Raw genomic sequence first — 17,517 nt, forward strand, 5'->3', positions numbered from 1 at the left:
TCTTTCATCAAGATCGAGACAAAGTGTTCCGGGGTTCGCATTAATCTGAACGAATTTAAGTGTTTCAGTTTGCAATGTTTCGTTCAACTAATCAATCAAAGGCAAAACGTAGTTTAAAAAAATTGATTTCTTCTGTAGGAGCATTAAACCACTGTGACTATTAATTTGATCTATTGTGGTATCATCGAGTCGTTGGAATGATTAAAAATTCGTTTCGTAGTTTGCTTTCGGTCGTAGTTGACTTGGAAATTGAAAAACAGTTTCAGTTCGTTGAACTCCGCGGCGTTTAACGACGGATTATAGTGAGAACCATCTGTTTACGGACTTCCAAAGTATTTTTAATGGTTCGAGATCCAAATTCGAGTGATCCGCATTGTGCAACTCAGTCGATCCCGAGAACAAATTTTTTACCCGAAACTTTTTTTCGATAAAAATGCAAACGACAATAGCTGTTTTTATGAGTGCGAAGTTGGTAGACTCATCAATCATGATTGAGGAATCCGAATTTTTATTTTTATTTTTCTATTACCTCCTCGTGATAATTCGCTGCCAATACTCCACGAACGAAATAAGCAGCCTTTGTAAGGCCTAGTCTTATCATTGGCAAAGATTTTGATCCAAGGTCGAACGTTTTATAACATTAGCCAACTTATCAACAGCCGCAAATGGAATTATTTTTTTTATCTCCAAGAAAGTAGTCTTCAATGTTCTGACTGTCATAATCCCCAACCTGGTCGGCTGTTTCATTTGTGTAGACCGCAATGCTTTTTCCTAACACGGAATAGATCGATCTTCGAATCGTCTTCTAATGTACAAATGTATGAGGAATTAGAAGTTCTCATGTCAACTCTACTTTTCAAACGAAATATTGAAAAAAATATGATAGAAATTGTAATAGATCGTCCGAGTCGTTTGATGAATTTATCGTAGAACCATCAGGGAAAGGTTGTTCTATAACCCCTCAAAATTGGATTTACGTGACGCGTCCAATATTTAGATTTTCAATTTGTGTTCTCAATATATACCTGGAAGACACAATCCTACACCAAAACGTATCGATGGTTCCTTTAAGTATTTTTAATCCTTACAACTTCAAAGTTAAATGGACTTCAACGACAGTATGAGCGGTATTTTGAAATTAACATTCACTATGCTGTAGTAAGAAAAAGACAATTTTTTTTTTATTGTAGAGGTTCTCCTAGCTTCGTCAGACATGTTCGAACGCGTTTTTCTCTGTTGATCGTTGAGTATGATTCTAGCGGCTGGCCATAAATTCGCGAGTGTGTTTAGGATTCACTGAAGCAGTTAAAAGTTAATGATCTCCGAATGAAGCAATTGTTTGTGATGCGAAGACGCGAAGATTTCGTTTGGCTTTATCGGACTGTTTCCATTTGTGTGTATGTGTGTATGTTCTTTTTTTTATCATTGCTAGGGCGAAGTATGTGCCTGTGTGTTCGATAGTGCAGGTATCACTATAGGGTGGATTGCAGGAATGATCAGTTGACAACGACCCCAGCTAAGTTCTTTATTACTCTTTGTATAATATTACTTTTTTTTATATCCATACATTAATCCTACTTAACTTCTTTAGAGCTTATAATCGAATAGCACCAGTGTCTCTCTGTTTTTCATCTTTTCTTCAGCTCCATCAGGAATCTAATTAGAATTAATGAATGTGATTCTCTTAAGGAAGGACTGGCAGCTTTTCCGGAGAGGGAACTATTTGAGAATGAGAGTGAGATAGAAAATGTGTGTAAATGTGGTAGCTGCTGGCTCACTTGCCGAACCCTTGGGGAGCACAATGCAAGATGGGCAAGAATAGAATGTGAGATAATGAAATTTCGGAATTAGAACTTGAAATTAAAAAATTTTATAATTTATTAAATTAATTTGTTTTTAATTAAATTTATAATTAAAACATAGGCTTGAAATATAAAATTTAAAGGATTGAAAATTCGAAATTGAGTATTTTAGATTTGGTATTCAGAATTCGATATTTCAATTTTCAATCTGAAGTTTGAGACTACAAATTTCAGCTTCAGGAAATGATATTTGAAATCTACAGTTTTCCGCCATCGTTATTGGAGTTCTATAAATAGTACTCGTGACTTCGGTTACCTTCTCAGATTTCCCAAAGACAACTCTTCATCGTCGGGATTGGAGGTCGATAAAGAAGACGCGTGATGAATTTAGAATTATTAGTTTTGGAGCTGTTCTCTCGGTTACCTTCTCAGGTTTCCCAAAGAAAACTCTCCGCCGTCACGATTGGATTTCAATAAAAAATACGTGCAATGAATAATAGGATATATAGTCGGTCCAATCAATTTTGCAGGTTTTCCTTCTCAGGATACCTAGAGATAATTTCTGCCGCGCGTTGAGACACATAGGATTTTCGAAATTTCATTTTCTCGTTCCGTCGATTGTTCGCTTTCACATAATCACATCACTTACCTCAGTGAATCCTGATTCTTACCTCTCCCCACTAACAACTATCCCTCCCATGATAAACGCTAGGGAACCACGCTATAGAGGCGACCCTTCTGGCCTTCGGGCGGCGAATATCATACTAACATTCCTTCCCTTCCCCTGGTGACTGTAAGGACGTGGCTGGCGTCGTTATTGACCATTTAAAGCTCGAATCACCGAAAATTGCACAACGAGAATGATTTGCTAGTCCCAAGCGTCATTCTGAGTGTTCTGTGTGCAATTTGGTCGGTTCAGGTCTATCACGGAGAGCAACTACGAATTGTACAGTCTACCCAAGCTCAAGCTTAAGCTCAAGCTCAACAGAGTTATTTTTTTTATTGTAACGCTAACCGATACTTGTCCGACACAGACTTTTGAAACTTCACCTTAGATCGAACATGAGAAAGCAGGTCATTACGTAACATATCAGTCTCGAAATTAGATGACTTGTATTCGAACCGATTCAAATGTTATATGAATGGAAAAGGCGAGATTGGGAAGAATATATTGACATCAATCTATAACCAAAATTGGATCGTAATATTGAAAAATCTGTATATTCTGTATGAAATCCTGAAAATCTGTAATCTGTAACTACAGCAAAAGTGGAAAATGGAAAGTGATTCGTCATGCGCCGTATTATGTATGTATAGGGCAAACATGATGGAGCGGGGGAGTAAATTTGGCTCCAACTTAGCGTCTTCCTATGCATTGCCGTCCATTTTGCTGAATTGTTTGTCTTAATTGCATACAAGTTGTGAGACGGCGTTAGCGAACGAAGATTTTGCCAGCCGACGACATGCATCAACTGCTGACCAATCAATACTGAGATGAAATTTTTAAGTACCCATATTGATGTGTGTGCTTTCATGGAAGTTTTTAAGCTATAAAAACAAGTTTCGAGTCAATGAGTAACAAACATTACTCGTAGACCTTTCGTTGTTGTTTGAACTGCCCTAATGTAAAGAATGTCTTGTTGGGGGATAGAAAAAAGTTACGGGGGCCAAAATCAGCTGAATATGGACATGAACGCGATTTAGAATATTTAATAATTTTGAACGTATTCCTCGGATTCTGGTTGTCATATGCTCAGAACTCTAAGATAATATTCCCCAATAACCGTTTTACTAGGTATAAAAAAAACTATCAAAGAAAATATCAATGATTTGAATATTTTTGGATGGAACTTATCGCCAAGACGGAGAAGGAGCTTTCAAATTTGACCTTGTTTGTGAATGAAGTTCTTATTCTATCGTTGGAGAGATTATCAACGAAAAGTGTTTGATAGTAAACCAAACCGAGGAAATTCTTACGACACATAGAGTTGTGTATGTGCATGAGGCAATCACGAATGCAGGATAAATTACGTGGAATCATTAAAAGCGAAGCAAACTAAGAAAGATGAAAAAAGTGCTACTTACTTCGTGTTATCTACTTCATCTCGTCTCATATGCTCCTATTTTTGTCCAGCGTTCTTTTAACAAGACAAATTTTCTGTGTTATTTTATTTGCGATAATTAATGAAACAATTGAGCACGGGTTATTACTTTAAATAAAAACCTGAAGAAATCCACATATCTTACTCCTGAACCCTACATCCAGCCCGAAATATGTTGCTGAGAAACACACCGACAAATTTTTTGTCACATGGGACATGGGACTCGGAAACAATAAAGTAAAAATATTTTCGCCATTCGGGTGTCTAAAATCAGTTTTTAACTCACGACACAATATTTTTAAATTTTCATTCCATTTCAATTTTTTGAGAGTCGGGAATTTCGTGAAATCGGGAATACGGGAAAAATGCGAGAATTCGGAAAATAAAATTGAGTGGTCACCCTGCTTAATCTATGATAAAAAGATAGTCGCAGAGCGGCAAATCAGGTGAATACGGAGCATGATTCAAAACATAGACGCGATTTTGGGCCTAAAATTCATGTACGATCAGTGACTTGTGACTCGACGCATTATCGTGTAGAAGAACTTTCTGGATTTTGATATTCAGTTTATATTCGGCATTCAATTGTAAATCAGTGTAAATCAGGGTTACCATATCTACAGAATAATCTGTGTTTATACAGATTTTTCAAACTTTTTGAAACCAAGAATCTGTAGATACAGATTTTTTTGGTTTTCATACAGATTTACAGATTTTTTTCAAAATAACAATCCAATATCAGTATGGTTTGATCTCAATAATTTTTTTCACAACTCACCAATTTTATTCTTATAGCATTCGAATCAGTCTGAACGGGAGTCATTTTATCATTCATATGTAGCGTGCAGTAATGCTTTCTAATATTCAGTCTAAGGCGATAAGAAGCATAAGTCGGCGCCATTGGCTGACTTTACAATAAATAAATAACACTGTTTATCCTTATCCTACTAAAGCACCGTGAATACGATTTTTTACGTGGAGATCATCAACATCGCCAAGTTCATAATAACTATGACAATCAATGATACTAAAGCTAAGATTATGCTTCAAGATTGAACTTATAAATTTAACCCTTTGCGGTCGTAATAAAATTCGATATGTGTGTCGTACTGATCTCAATTATTTTTACACGAAAAAGCAGTGATGTATAACTTTGTGAAATTATGAAGGATGAACAAAGTTCCTTTATTTTTTGTAAACTTCTGATGAGTATTTACTAAACAGTGTTTTTATATTTAAGTTTAAAAAAATATTTGCCATAATTCTGCTTCGTGTGATATCTTTCGCATGTATCACAAAAATAAATAGTTTAGCGTCTTTCGTCTTTTATTTTTCTGTTTGAACATACAGAACAATGCTCTTTACATCTACACAGTGCCGCAATACATGGAGTTTTCCATCAATCTTTTCCTCAAGCATGGATGACAACTTATGTTTATGCTGATTACCGTTCTTTATTATACAGTTATACAGTTTTGGATCGTGAACAAATTCACAAGACATTAAAATTCGTTCAGAAAAAGTGTGAACTGATACATGGCTATTTATGCAGCAATGTATCAGTTCACACTTAATAATATTAGATAATATTAATATACTTCTTTGAAGTGGTGACTGAAGGCAAACAAACGACCGCAAAGGATTAATACAGATTTCAATACAGATTTTCTGAGAAAAAACACAGATTTTATTATGGCAACCCTGGTGTAAATTTGGGCCCAACTCGGCTTTCGGTGTAAATACATCAATTTTCAAATAATGATTTCCTGAAACAATCCTTTTTTCCTTCTAATATTTTACAACAAATAGAAGACACCCACCATTTATCTGGCAACGCGTTATTTTATGCTTCTGGGATCTTTTTCTCTGATGCATCTCAACGAACAAGCGAAAAAAATCCTTAGCCTGGCGTGGGTGGCAGCGTCTGCTGCGTAATGTAAGAGGGAGGTGAGGGATTTTTTTGCAGCCAATACCGCACGCTTGCTGCTACCGTTGATGTCTACTTCATCCACTCTCCCCCCCCCCCCAATCACAACGTTGCCTCGCTCGTTTGTTCTGGTGGTAGTAGTAGTGAGGGTGGAACCATATCAGACCATCGTTACGAGGCGTCGTGTGAGCGAGACAAAACACTGGGGGTCCATCAAGCATCCTTCCAACCAACCAACCAACCAGCTTGGCGATTCGAGGCAACGGCAACAGAAGCAACCAGGCACACCGCGTGTCGTATAAATTAAATCAACGCCGAGGAAAAATTGTTTATTGAACTTTTATCGCTCGATAAGCGCACAGGATCTACCGTCCGCCTGTTTTCCGTGCAAGTTCTGGATCGCCGAGAGATTGCTTCGCAGCGCATAGTGCGGGGTGATATTTCAGTTTGGACGACGGTCAACGTTTGCGAACGTGTGCCACCAAAAACGGGGCGTTGGGTCGCGATTTTATTTGCAGAGAACAAAAGCAAATTAAACATTTCGCGTTAGTTTTTTTCGAACACAATGATGCTGAGTAAGTGTTGAGAATGTGATTGTTCGATCGATAATAAGTGTTGTCCTAGTATGGCGAGAAAAAGAAGCATCGAAAAATAAAATGCCCTACTTGCCCAAGGAGGGATTCGAAGATTAACCCCTCCGAAACAAAACGTCTGAGAGCTATTGGATTAAAAGTATACAGGTAGAAGACGCCTCGCGGAGATCGTGTCATGAACAGGTCGCGAACGGAATGGAGTTTATACAGTATCTAGGTGAAAGTAAGATAATTTAGTTGATTTCAGCAGCATCGCGAGTTATGAACTGTGATTGCAATTCGATCCTGGTTGCAATAGTTTTGAATAGATGTAAACGGTTGATTAGAGTTTTTTTCGGCTAAAGCATATACTTTAAAGAATAATAGTAAATGATCTGAAAACTAGTGACACACGATGAAGTTTTTTTTTGGATGTTTTTTAGTTCAATGCATTTTGACTAGTTCTTTGGATACACTTTCAATTTCAAACCAGCGAATGAATTATATCTTCGTAAAGCAGCTGTGTTCCATCAGAGTTTCGCCGTACTTCAACGAAGTTAACGGATTTCAACGCGTTTCGAGATAATCAGTTTGTTAAAAAAAATTTAATGCACTGATGACAGAAAAGTATATATTAGAATACCAATGAAATTGATCATCTCTAATTTTCAAACGGGACTTTCTTAAAAATGTTGATTTTCCCGAAAAACTACCCTATGCAAAATATCAGCTCAATCGGACTTCATTTACTAGTGTCGCACAATCGTCAAAGTTTGAGTTTTTTGAAAACCGGAAAACCAACAAAGGGTAGTGGGGAAAGGTTAGTATGGCGAAATCGGCGTTTTCAAAAAATGAATTTTATGCCAAATGTCTTCAAATTGCATGGAACGTCGAGATCTACTGTTATTTTAATTTTCTTTTTCAAAAATGTTTTTTTCGGAATACGAGGCAAAACGTATGAATCAGGGTGCCAATACCAAATCGCCATCTCGATTTTTCATACGGGACTTCCTGCGAAATGTTGATTTGCACGATAAAATACGCTATGCAAAATATTAGCCCAATCGGATTTTATATGCTACTGTCGCGAACGTCAAAATTTGACTTTTTTCAAAACCGAAAAATTCCAATGTCGGGGTTTTCAAAAAAAAAGTAATGCCAAATGTCTTTAAATTGCATGTAGATTGCATCGAGATTCACTGTTATCTGGATTTTTTGTCGAAGTGACTAGTAACTTGTAGTTGATAATGTGAGTCATCCTGCTGGTTTACTGATTAGTCGGAATGCTTGTTTGACTTCACCTGTGTGCTTTACTTCAGCCCTCCGAGAACATTTTTTCGAACTCCGATAAACGTTGTTTCGCTCCAAGGTAGGTTCACCAGATGTCACAATCAACATTCGGAATGTGTTCGCGCACTTAATTTTGTTTTTCACATAAAATTTGATACTGATTCGTTGATCCATTTTTACAATAGGCAAAAATCGAAGATGAACTAAAACACGTGTAAGAAAAGCAGTTGTCAAAAATTAACTGAGCATTCAAAATAGCCGTTACTTTTCAGCATAAGTGAGAGACATGAGTACCAACATAATGCCACAAAAAAATCTAGAATCGAATATACGTAACCCGCGATATTTTTTGAACAGACCCCGTAGGTGGTGCGAATCGGAGAAGCTTTTTGCATTAAAATATCGGTTTATTCAATGCCAGTACAATTGACCCATGAAATGAAACAAAATATCAACCCGCTTCGTTCTTGCTTCACCGTTTAAAATTCAGAGTAGCTCGAAACATCGACAGCTAAATTAACAAGAAAAACTGACATATTGAAGATGTTCTTAGTTGTTTTGTAAACAAAAAAATGTTGCCCATTTAGAAAAGCCACCCGCAGAGGTCATCATTGCACAATGGTCCAGGAGATGCATTTAAGTGGAAATTAGCATTTAGAGCTTGACTGTTATTCTCTAGACAAAAACTGTCTTAGACAAAGTTGTTACTCATGATAGAGCGCTCGTTTTTACGTTGTCAAAAATAGGGTGACCAAAATTGTAGATGAAATAAAAAATATAACTTTCTTATCTTTATATATAGAGGTAAACATAGTTCGACAATGTTGTAGCTCCAATTATTTGAGACATCTTTGTAGAACAAAGTTTTTCTCTATCTCTTGAAATAACCGATATAGCGCCTTTTTTCTAAGTTACGTTAGGTTCACCATGAAAAAAACTGTTTTTTGCTCTAACTTTTATATTTCAAATTTTACATGCAAACTGTCTTCGAAAGACTTTTAGAGCTTACTAATACAAACATCTTTCGATGCAGAACTTGTCAATACCTCAACTTTACTAAAGGTTATTGATATTTCTTCCCAAATAAACCCGCTCTTTTCATTTGTGTGTAATTCTTTCTGGGGCAAACATAAAAAATGCTTGTTGACGGAATTTGAAGAAACAGATTTCACTCTATATAATATGTGATTTTCAAAACTATGTTATTTTTTGTGTTTGAGTAAATTAAAATTGAAATCATGAGCTTTTGGATGAAAACCCATCAATAACTTTGAGCAGGATTAAGATATTGACATGTTCTGCATCGCAAAATGATGGTATTGATAAGCTCTAAAAGTCGTACGAAGACCATTTTGATGTAGAATTTTAAATATAAAAGTTAGAGTAAAAAACCCGTTTTTTCATAGTTACCATAATGCAACTCAGATAGAAGGCACTAAAAACATCTTTGTGGGAGATATTTATTGTTTAGACAAAAACTGTCTTAGACAAAGTTGTTACATATGATCATTATTCATTTCGTTCAATACTCCAAATGGTGGCTGGTCGTTTGCTATATGAACTGAACCTCAAACGGTTTGTAAGAGTTGCAATGGCAGAAAAAAATCGGACTCATTAGTCTTTTTTCCATAGTAAACCACTGAAAGAAAAAAAACGGGTGAGTAATGTCGGGGATATAATTGGAGGGACTTAGGGACCAAGGAACCAAGAGCTGAAAATAAAAAAATCGTTTACCATCTATGTAAATGTTGTGCTACAAAAGTTTTGTTTGTGATAAGGAGTACTTAGCGTGGTCTCTAGCTCATTCGCTTTCACATATCTCTTTATCGAGCACATTGCAGTACCTTAAATTGAGACTTCTCCCACAAGATGACTAAACGGCGTGGAAAAGATGGAATATCAACTTTTTTTTATTTAACAATTATTCGGTAGTTTGTTACGAAATGGTATACAATTTTCTTTATTTTAATAGGTGCATAGAAATATTTTCAACCGATTGATGCGAACATCCTCCGCGTTTCGATAACAAGCTGTAAATATATAGTTCATTATATTGCTCCTTAATCATATTTCTATACATTGTAGTTGTAATGTGAGCAAACCAAATGTTTGCACTGAGCGGCGCCAACTATTTCCAGAGCAAATCGAAATTTTCAAACTAACTCTCAGCCTCAGTATTAAACGTACAAGATTGCTTGCTGTCTAGAGCGATGCTTCAGTACCGAAGTTATCGAGTATCCAAGTAGTATTTCAGTTTCATTACAGCAAAATCACATCTCCAACGCTCTCAGAATCATCATTCCCAAAGAAATAATCCATACATTCGACTATTTCTGTTCAAACCGAAGAAAACAACTTTTGCCGTTGAGAAATGAACTCTTATCACCCAGTTCGACTTTCAATCTGGAAACAATGCACGAATTCGCGAAAGTTGAATGATTGATCGGAATCACCAATAAGCCAAAAACACTTTTAAATCCACACAAGCTCTCCTTCGGCAAACGTAGAATTGAAGTTCATTTGCTGCTACTTCGCTACCGCTCCAGTTGCTAAAGTGAACTGCTTCCCGGTTAGGAAAAGAATAAACGACAGCGCATCAAATGCATACTGACTTGCTGGAGAATTACACAGGGGTGGGGCCTACGACGCAATATTGAGCTTCTTTATTTCTATGATTCCGTTTCAGTAGAATGATATACACTAGTTGCCTGTTTTGGTTGGTACATTTTGAGAAGCACAAATTGGGCCAATCGAAACGTGAGAGTTAACATTTTACAACTATTCAATTGTTCATCTCAAAAAAAAATATATAATTTAGTTTTATTATGATGGATGCGTAGAAATACTTCAATCAATTGATGCAAACAAACGATCTATAAAGTAATGTTCGAGTTATAAGCGTTCGAAATCTTGCATCATTTCTTATATGTCCAGGCCTAGATTTTCATTCTATCCCTCATATCTTCCTGTTAGATGTAGTCCTGCGTCAAAAATCAGATTGATATTTCAACAACACGAGAAACTTGACATTCTCTTGTTTTCTTGTTTCATAAATGTAGAAAATGTGGGGATACAAAATACAATAATTTGTTATATGATCGCTATTTTAATAATTTGGATATATCTTCTACCACAAAATTCTGAACACATCTCTCTTGATTTTGAGCAAATGAGAATGTTTTCTTCATAGATCCCTAATGTTGGGTGATTCGGTTCAAAGTTATAGTCTACATCGACTACATTCTATTCTATCATGAATAGAACAAACATTATTTTTGTTTTTTTTATTATAAAAATGAAACTCAATTTTTTTATACTTCAAAATTTATACGAAATTGCTTGTCGTTTACAAATTATCTGTAAGTTAACTTGATTTTTAAATGGAACGTTTTTGTTTTTTCGAAATGATTTTCTACTTACTTTTTAACACAATACAGGAATCTTTTCAGTCCATAAAGTAGCATCCAGGACTTGGAATATGTATTCAAATTAAATTCAGTAAAATAAAGCTACAAATGTTAATCTTCATGCTAATTTAATCATTGAATTGATTGAAATATAGAATTGTGAAATAGCAAAAACTGAAAACACAAGAGCAGGAAATGAGCAAAACTAACAAAACATCAAAGCTCCACAACAAACTGCTTTTTCGATAGAAGAAGAAAAAACCATCATTAGCTCAAATTCTGCCAGTCCGGTTCAAAATGCGGCTACGTAAACGCATCATTAATAAATCAAACCGTAGTCCCTATGTCCAATTCGATGCGCTCCGATGACGGCATATATTCAAACGTCAAAAGGACAAAATCTTGCCCTAGTCCTTCCTCAGTAGCAGCCAGACGGGTAGCAAAATATGTCGACTTGCAAGTACTCTGCAATCATCCTGACCCACTCCCAAATCACACGACATACCGCGAAATCCTCATGAAAATCTCTTTATCCCTAATAGCATTCATCAGTTTTTAAGGCATACACATTTTTGAAAGCAGCAGCAGCAAACATGAAATGCGCGAACTAAGGGAAAACCAGTCGGAGCGAGGGAACTCGTCGACTCCGTCATCAACGTGATTAGGATTTCCTTTGATCTCACTTTTTTTTTCTTGCTGTTGTGTCCTTGCATCCTTCCCAACCTCAGCCTCCGCCATTCTCCCATACTTACGCCACTTTGCGATCGGTGAAAGAGATGTGAGCGGTACTCATAATGGAAATTACATACCCTTGGCTCTGGGCTGGTGTGACGACGACAGCCTCCGCGCGTATTTAGCCTTGTGTCACAACGCGCGCCTGTTTCAAGGGTTCTCCTCTTGTATTTTGATTTAGTAATGGGAACTACAGAGGAACAGAACTGTACATTGTGAGGCGAGCTGCGTAGGTGTGGGTGTGTGTATGTATGTTTTGACGAGACAGCCGGATGTCTTCCTTCTGATGGCGCAGAACGGTGCGATGAATTGATTCATATGTCATCACCACCCTGGGCAGGGATTGTTCTCCCGTTTGTGCACCCCTGGATGGGTGGTGGGTATATGTGGCGAATACACAAGCGAATACTAACAAGTGTCTAATTAAATTTTGTGCATCGATAATGGGATCCGGCTGACTGTGACTTCAAAAGGAACAGCGACGGTTGAAGTGGGTCTTGTTCGTGAAATGGCACATGATGATGTGTACATAGAACAGACAAATTTGAAAACAGACATTCTGAATAAATTCATAGAGGTTTTTCATAGATCATAGCGCCTAAAAGCGCAAAGCTGCGAAATTACCAAAATTGATAACAACGCTATTATCAGCCATTTTGGGCACTCATCGAATCGGAAATGATGTTATCATTATCCGCGCTCGTCGTCTTCTTTGGGGGCGACAGCAATTTCTTAAGAAATTTCCGCCCTCGGCGAAAAGAAACGGAAAACGTTTTCCCCAAACCTCACGACCTATCCACATCCCATGCGAACGAAGAAAATAAAAGACGTCGCCGTCCACAAGAGGGAGTTGTCAACGAATCGTCAAAACAAAGGCTAACGAAATTCGCCTTGTTATCGCAGGAACACGTTTCCACTTTTGCCGCTTCCAGGTGTATCTTACTTACGGGCTGGCGTTTCACAGCCAGCGAAGATGACGCGCATACCATCCGCCGCTGCTCATTTCACATTCCAAAATGTCCGCGGATGGATGGATGATAGTGGTTTCCAATGGCAACAGCATCCTCGGCCAGTCGCTATGTGTCTAGTCTGCCCTTTTCCCGGGCTATTGGGACTGGGGGGAAATATTGAAATGAAATGAAAATCCTCTTTCCACATCCCACCGGAACCACCGAAATCCCCCGCTCGTCGTCATTATACTCTGGCCCGATAACGCCCATCCTGCGCTCAGGCAAATTGCAAAACATGGTTTTATGAAAAGTTGAAAATACCTCGGGCGGGTGCCACGAGCTTCGTCGACGTCAGAGGCTTTTGAGAGCGGCACTGAAAGCATCGGTCCGGTGGTATGGGGATCGGTTGCGCACCAAAGACTGTGCAGGGTAAGGAAAGATCAAAGGAAAGCCGAATCTCATTGAGAGTCGGTGTGGGCTCGAAGTGGTGTGTGGGAGATGGTGAAATGGACGGCGTTTGGATAACTGGAATGACAAAACCTGGCGGGAAGCGGTACACATACATACACATACCGGTACGGGAAAAACTGGAAAATTCTCCATTAGTGAAACACATACAGCTGATGACTAGCCTATAGCTCCAAAAACAATCGATAAACTGAGGCGGCAAGAACAATGAACGCGGAAGAGAGGGATCTCAATTAAAAAATCAAATTTCATTTGAAAGTGAAAAGCTGATCATTGTAAGGTCAGCCAAATTTTGAATTGGCTAGACGGTTTGTTTGTTTGTTTGTTTGTTTATTGTCCAGTAGCGTTAGATACAAATCTTTTAAAATATACTACTTCCGATTTATGAATGGTTTGAGTACATTATTGCCTAACCTATTCGTTGATTGATTTTAAAAATAATTAAATTAATTTACACGGTTCCAAAAACTGATACAGCCACTCTTGAAAATTGCTTCTGACGAGGATCGTTTCACAACGGGTGGTAAAGAGTTCCAATTGACCACACCCCTAACGAACAATGAATTTGCGTAACATGCTGTGTTGTTGGTTGGAATCACTAGATTCTGCAGGTGGCGTCCACGAGTTTGAAGAAGCCTCTGGTATAGTATCCCAGGAGATCGTGTGTTCAGCAGATTCCGCAAGAATACGCAAGATCGATTAGCATAAAAGCTTTGTAGAGGACATCCAATAAGGTTCTGTTGCAAGTGACTCACGTGATCATAGCGGCTCAGTTCGTAAACATATCTCACACAGCAGTTTAGTGCGACACGTAACCGATCGAAGGAGTTTGCGCTTGGACGGATATGAAGAACGTCGCCAAACACGAAATGCGGCAGAATTAGCGATTTGAAAAGTTTCAATTTAGTGGCGAACGGTGGAGGTACATCGGTAAAGTGTCCGGAGACCAGCATAGATTTTCCCGCATTGCTGTGTTATCAAATTGTCCCACTGCAGGTCACTTTGGAAGATGAATCCTAGGTTGCTGACACTATCCAGGAATTCGATGTTCTGACCGTCCATTACAATCCCTGGTGATGGAAAATATTCAGGTCTACGGCGTCGACTGGTGATGATTAAAGCTTTACTCTTAGATGGATTCACACGGAGTTCATTTTGTTTCGACCAATTTGCAACACGTTCGTGGTCATCATTCATTATTCTGACTAAATCGCGGGTACAGGGACCGAGTCTCCCGACGTAAAGTTGCACATCGTCGGCGTATATTTGGATAGAGCAGTACTTGAGAGCCGTCGGTAGGTCATTGACATGGCAGCAGAACAGCAGAGGACCTAAAACCGAGCCTTGAGGCACACCAGATGGCACTTCTAAACTGCTTGAACAGCGATCACCACAGTAAACAGTCTGCCTTCTTCCCTGCAAGTAGGATTTCATCAGACTTACAGCAGCATAAGAGAAGTTGAACTGGGAAATCAACTTGTTCAATAGCTTGCTATGTGGAATAGAATCGAAAGCTTTAGAAAAATTCAGAAGTAGGAGTACGCCAACACCTTTCTTATCTACGATGGATGCTAAATCGTCATACACTCGGAGAACTGCGGTTTTGATGCTTTGTCCTCTGCGAAAACCAGCTTGATATTTGGTCAATAAAACGTTGTCCTCAATATAGGATGTCATTTGCTGTTTAAGAAGTCTCTCAAAAGCCTTCGACAATGCGCATAGTATGCTGATGGGCCTTAGATTAGTGATGTAATTCAAATGCGCCTTCTTCTTCAAAGGTAAAACCTTTGCATGTTTCCAGGAATCAGGAAAGGTGGAACACTCGATGAACATATTGAACAGATGTGTAAGATGGTGCACAACTAAGGGTAGTATAATCTTTATGAAATTAATTGGTATCTCGTCTATCCCAAGAGCATTCGACTTGACGTCCCAGATGGCGTTCACGACTTCCCAATGAAACACAGGTCGAAAAGAAAAGCTGTACGACGATGCTTGTGCTGATATCGAAGGTGTTACTTCTGGTTGATTACTTCTTGTAAAATTGAACGAGAATGTACTATTTATATCATCTGGGTCGAACTCACAAGGCTGAAACTGTTTATCTTTTCCGACACCAATACTCTTAATCCGCTTCCAAAGTATTTTCGACGGCGTTCTGCTGTCCAAGAAACGATTCATATACTGCTGTTTCGCCTGGGTTATTTTCGAGTTTGCACGATTCCTCAGCTCCTTGTACTTCTGACGTTTAATGTTCTTCAAATGTACAGGTGCTTGCAACCAATCCTTGTATGCCAAGTCACGCTCAAGCATGAACTGACGGACGATTTCAGAAAACCACGGATTGTGCCGTCGACGATTTCTACTGACACGAAGAGAGATACACTCATCATGCACTCTTTTAATGTGTGAATTGAAGAATTCCAAGGAAGCGTTGGGAGTTTCCATCATATAAAACTGTCTCCAGGGTATAGACGAGATTTCGTTTTCCAAAACATGTGGCTCGAAATTTGCGTAGTCACGAAAAGTTCGTAGACTGGGAGGCTGTGTAACATCGATGTCCACTGATGCAAAAATCAAATCATGCTGCGACAATGCAGGAAAACTGACCTGTCCAAAGCGCAACACTTTCTCGTTGTTGTTGGTCAAAAAAAGATCGAGCTGCGAACATCCTCCACGGTGAAAAAAAGTTGGTTCATCACTCATTGATGATAAAGAGAAAGTCCGTAGCATTGATTCGAAAAGACTTCGTTTGTTACTAGGTCGTAGTAGGTCGGTATTAAAGTCTCCCACCAGAAAAATTTGTTCGTAGCGTACAGCGAAATTAGCCAACTTCTCCGCCAAAAAAGATGAGCATTCGTTTTCCGGAGGATTGTAAACGACCATCAGCAGAATTTTATGATATCCTATTCGAAACACTAGCGCTAAAGATTCAGTTTTGTCCACAGAATCATCTGTCAGCACTGTGCCGAAAACTTTAGAACAGTTCAAATTGCTCCTGTAATAAACAACGATACCTCCACCACGCTTATATGTTCTGTCGTTCCTCACAGCGGTGTAGCCAGATACACCGATTAAACGATCACTGATGTTGGAATTGAGCCAAGATTCAGTGAAACACGCAATTTCGATCTTGGAATCCAATAATATGTTTCGAACTTCATCCATCTTGCGACAATTTTGCGCACAGATACTTTGAGAATTCCCATGGCAGATATTGAACTTTCCAGATAATAGAACAGCGTTTAACACTGCTCCCGGAATGTTCGTAGAGGTGTGATTATGTGACTGAAGCATTATGTGTAATATGGGAAGCAATTTTTAGAGGGCTGCATTTTTATGGAGGAGTATAAAACAAGTATTTTTGACATATAATATTTGACAATGTTATAAACAAAACTTCTAACATGAACATTACTTCAAAGGTGTACGAATCTCACAAGTATTTATCCAACTCATTCCTGGAATGTACTTGGTGGACCGTCAGCTGCAAGCTTCACATGAACGATTCCCTCTTTGGTATAAACCGATGTCAACTTGCCTGCCTTCTTCCAATGTAGAGCATCAGATTTTAGCTTGCGCGTTTCGACGGTAAGACTTTCGTTGATATACACACGACGATCAGAATTTAAACCAACATGTCGTAGCTTCAGGTCACGTTTTCTCAAATACGCACTGTAGAATTCGTCGCGTGATGATTTTAATGCAAACTCCACTACGATTAGGCCATTGTTGTCTGGTTTGTTGTTGTACTTCATGCGCCTAGTTTGAGTCATTGAGGTGGTTGTGTCATTTACAGCTACACAATCGACTGAAGGCAGAATTTGTTATCGCAAATAACCGGTCAGCGAAACTTAGCAAAGACTGGATAACACTTTCGGATATAATTCAGCTATTCCGGATCGTGGCAAAATGATAAACAGTGGTGTTGAAACGGTAGAACTACACTTTTGAAGCAATTTTATACGCGATTTTTATCTACACATACTAGCGCCGGGTGGCATTTGTTGATATTGAATCGGTGAAATTGATTTACATTCACATTTCCTCTTATACACAACTACAGCTCGACCATTTCGGGTTTTTTTTAATCAAAAATCGTATGGCTGTGACGACCCATATTATTTCTTTTGACTAATTTTAGTCAATTTTGAAGACTATTTCTCTATAAGCTGCCGTTCTACGCATAGTTGTCTCATGTTCCAAAATCAGCAACTGAGAAAAACGCAATCAATGTTTTCTCGCTTATTTGTCTACCGAAAGCTTT

At 38.4% G+C, this 17,517-nt stretch overlaps 1 protein-coding gene across 10 annotated transcripts in view; it reads left to right on the forward strand.

Annotated features, from left to right (window-relative positions):
* The window catches only part of LOC129763540 (armadillo segment polarity protein), an 83,355-nt gene that overhangs the window by 20,021 nt on the left and 45,817 nt on the right, over positions 1–17,517 (forward strand). Inside the window, exon 1 of one of the 10 annotated variants that reach the window (XM_055762718.1) lies at positions 6,108–6,406. The exons of 7 other annotated variants lie outside the window; for them this stretch is intronic. In XM_055762718.1, the coding sequence (XP_055618693.1) occupies positions 6,397–6,406 (10 nt within the window). In that variant the 5' untranslated portion in view covers positions 6,108–6,396. 2 more of the 10 variants (XM_055762716.1, XM_055762720.1) reach the window with 2 other exon arrangements.

The sequence above is a fragment of the Toxorhynchites rutilus genome, chromosome 1, assembly GCF_029784135.1.
Source record: "Toxorhynchites rutilus septentrionalis strain SRP chromosome 1, ASM2978413v1, whole genome shotgun sequence".
Classification (NCBI taxonomy): domain Eukaryota; kingdom Metazoa; phylum Arthropoda; class Insecta; order Diptera; family Culicidae; genus Toxorhynchites; species Toxorhynchites rutilus.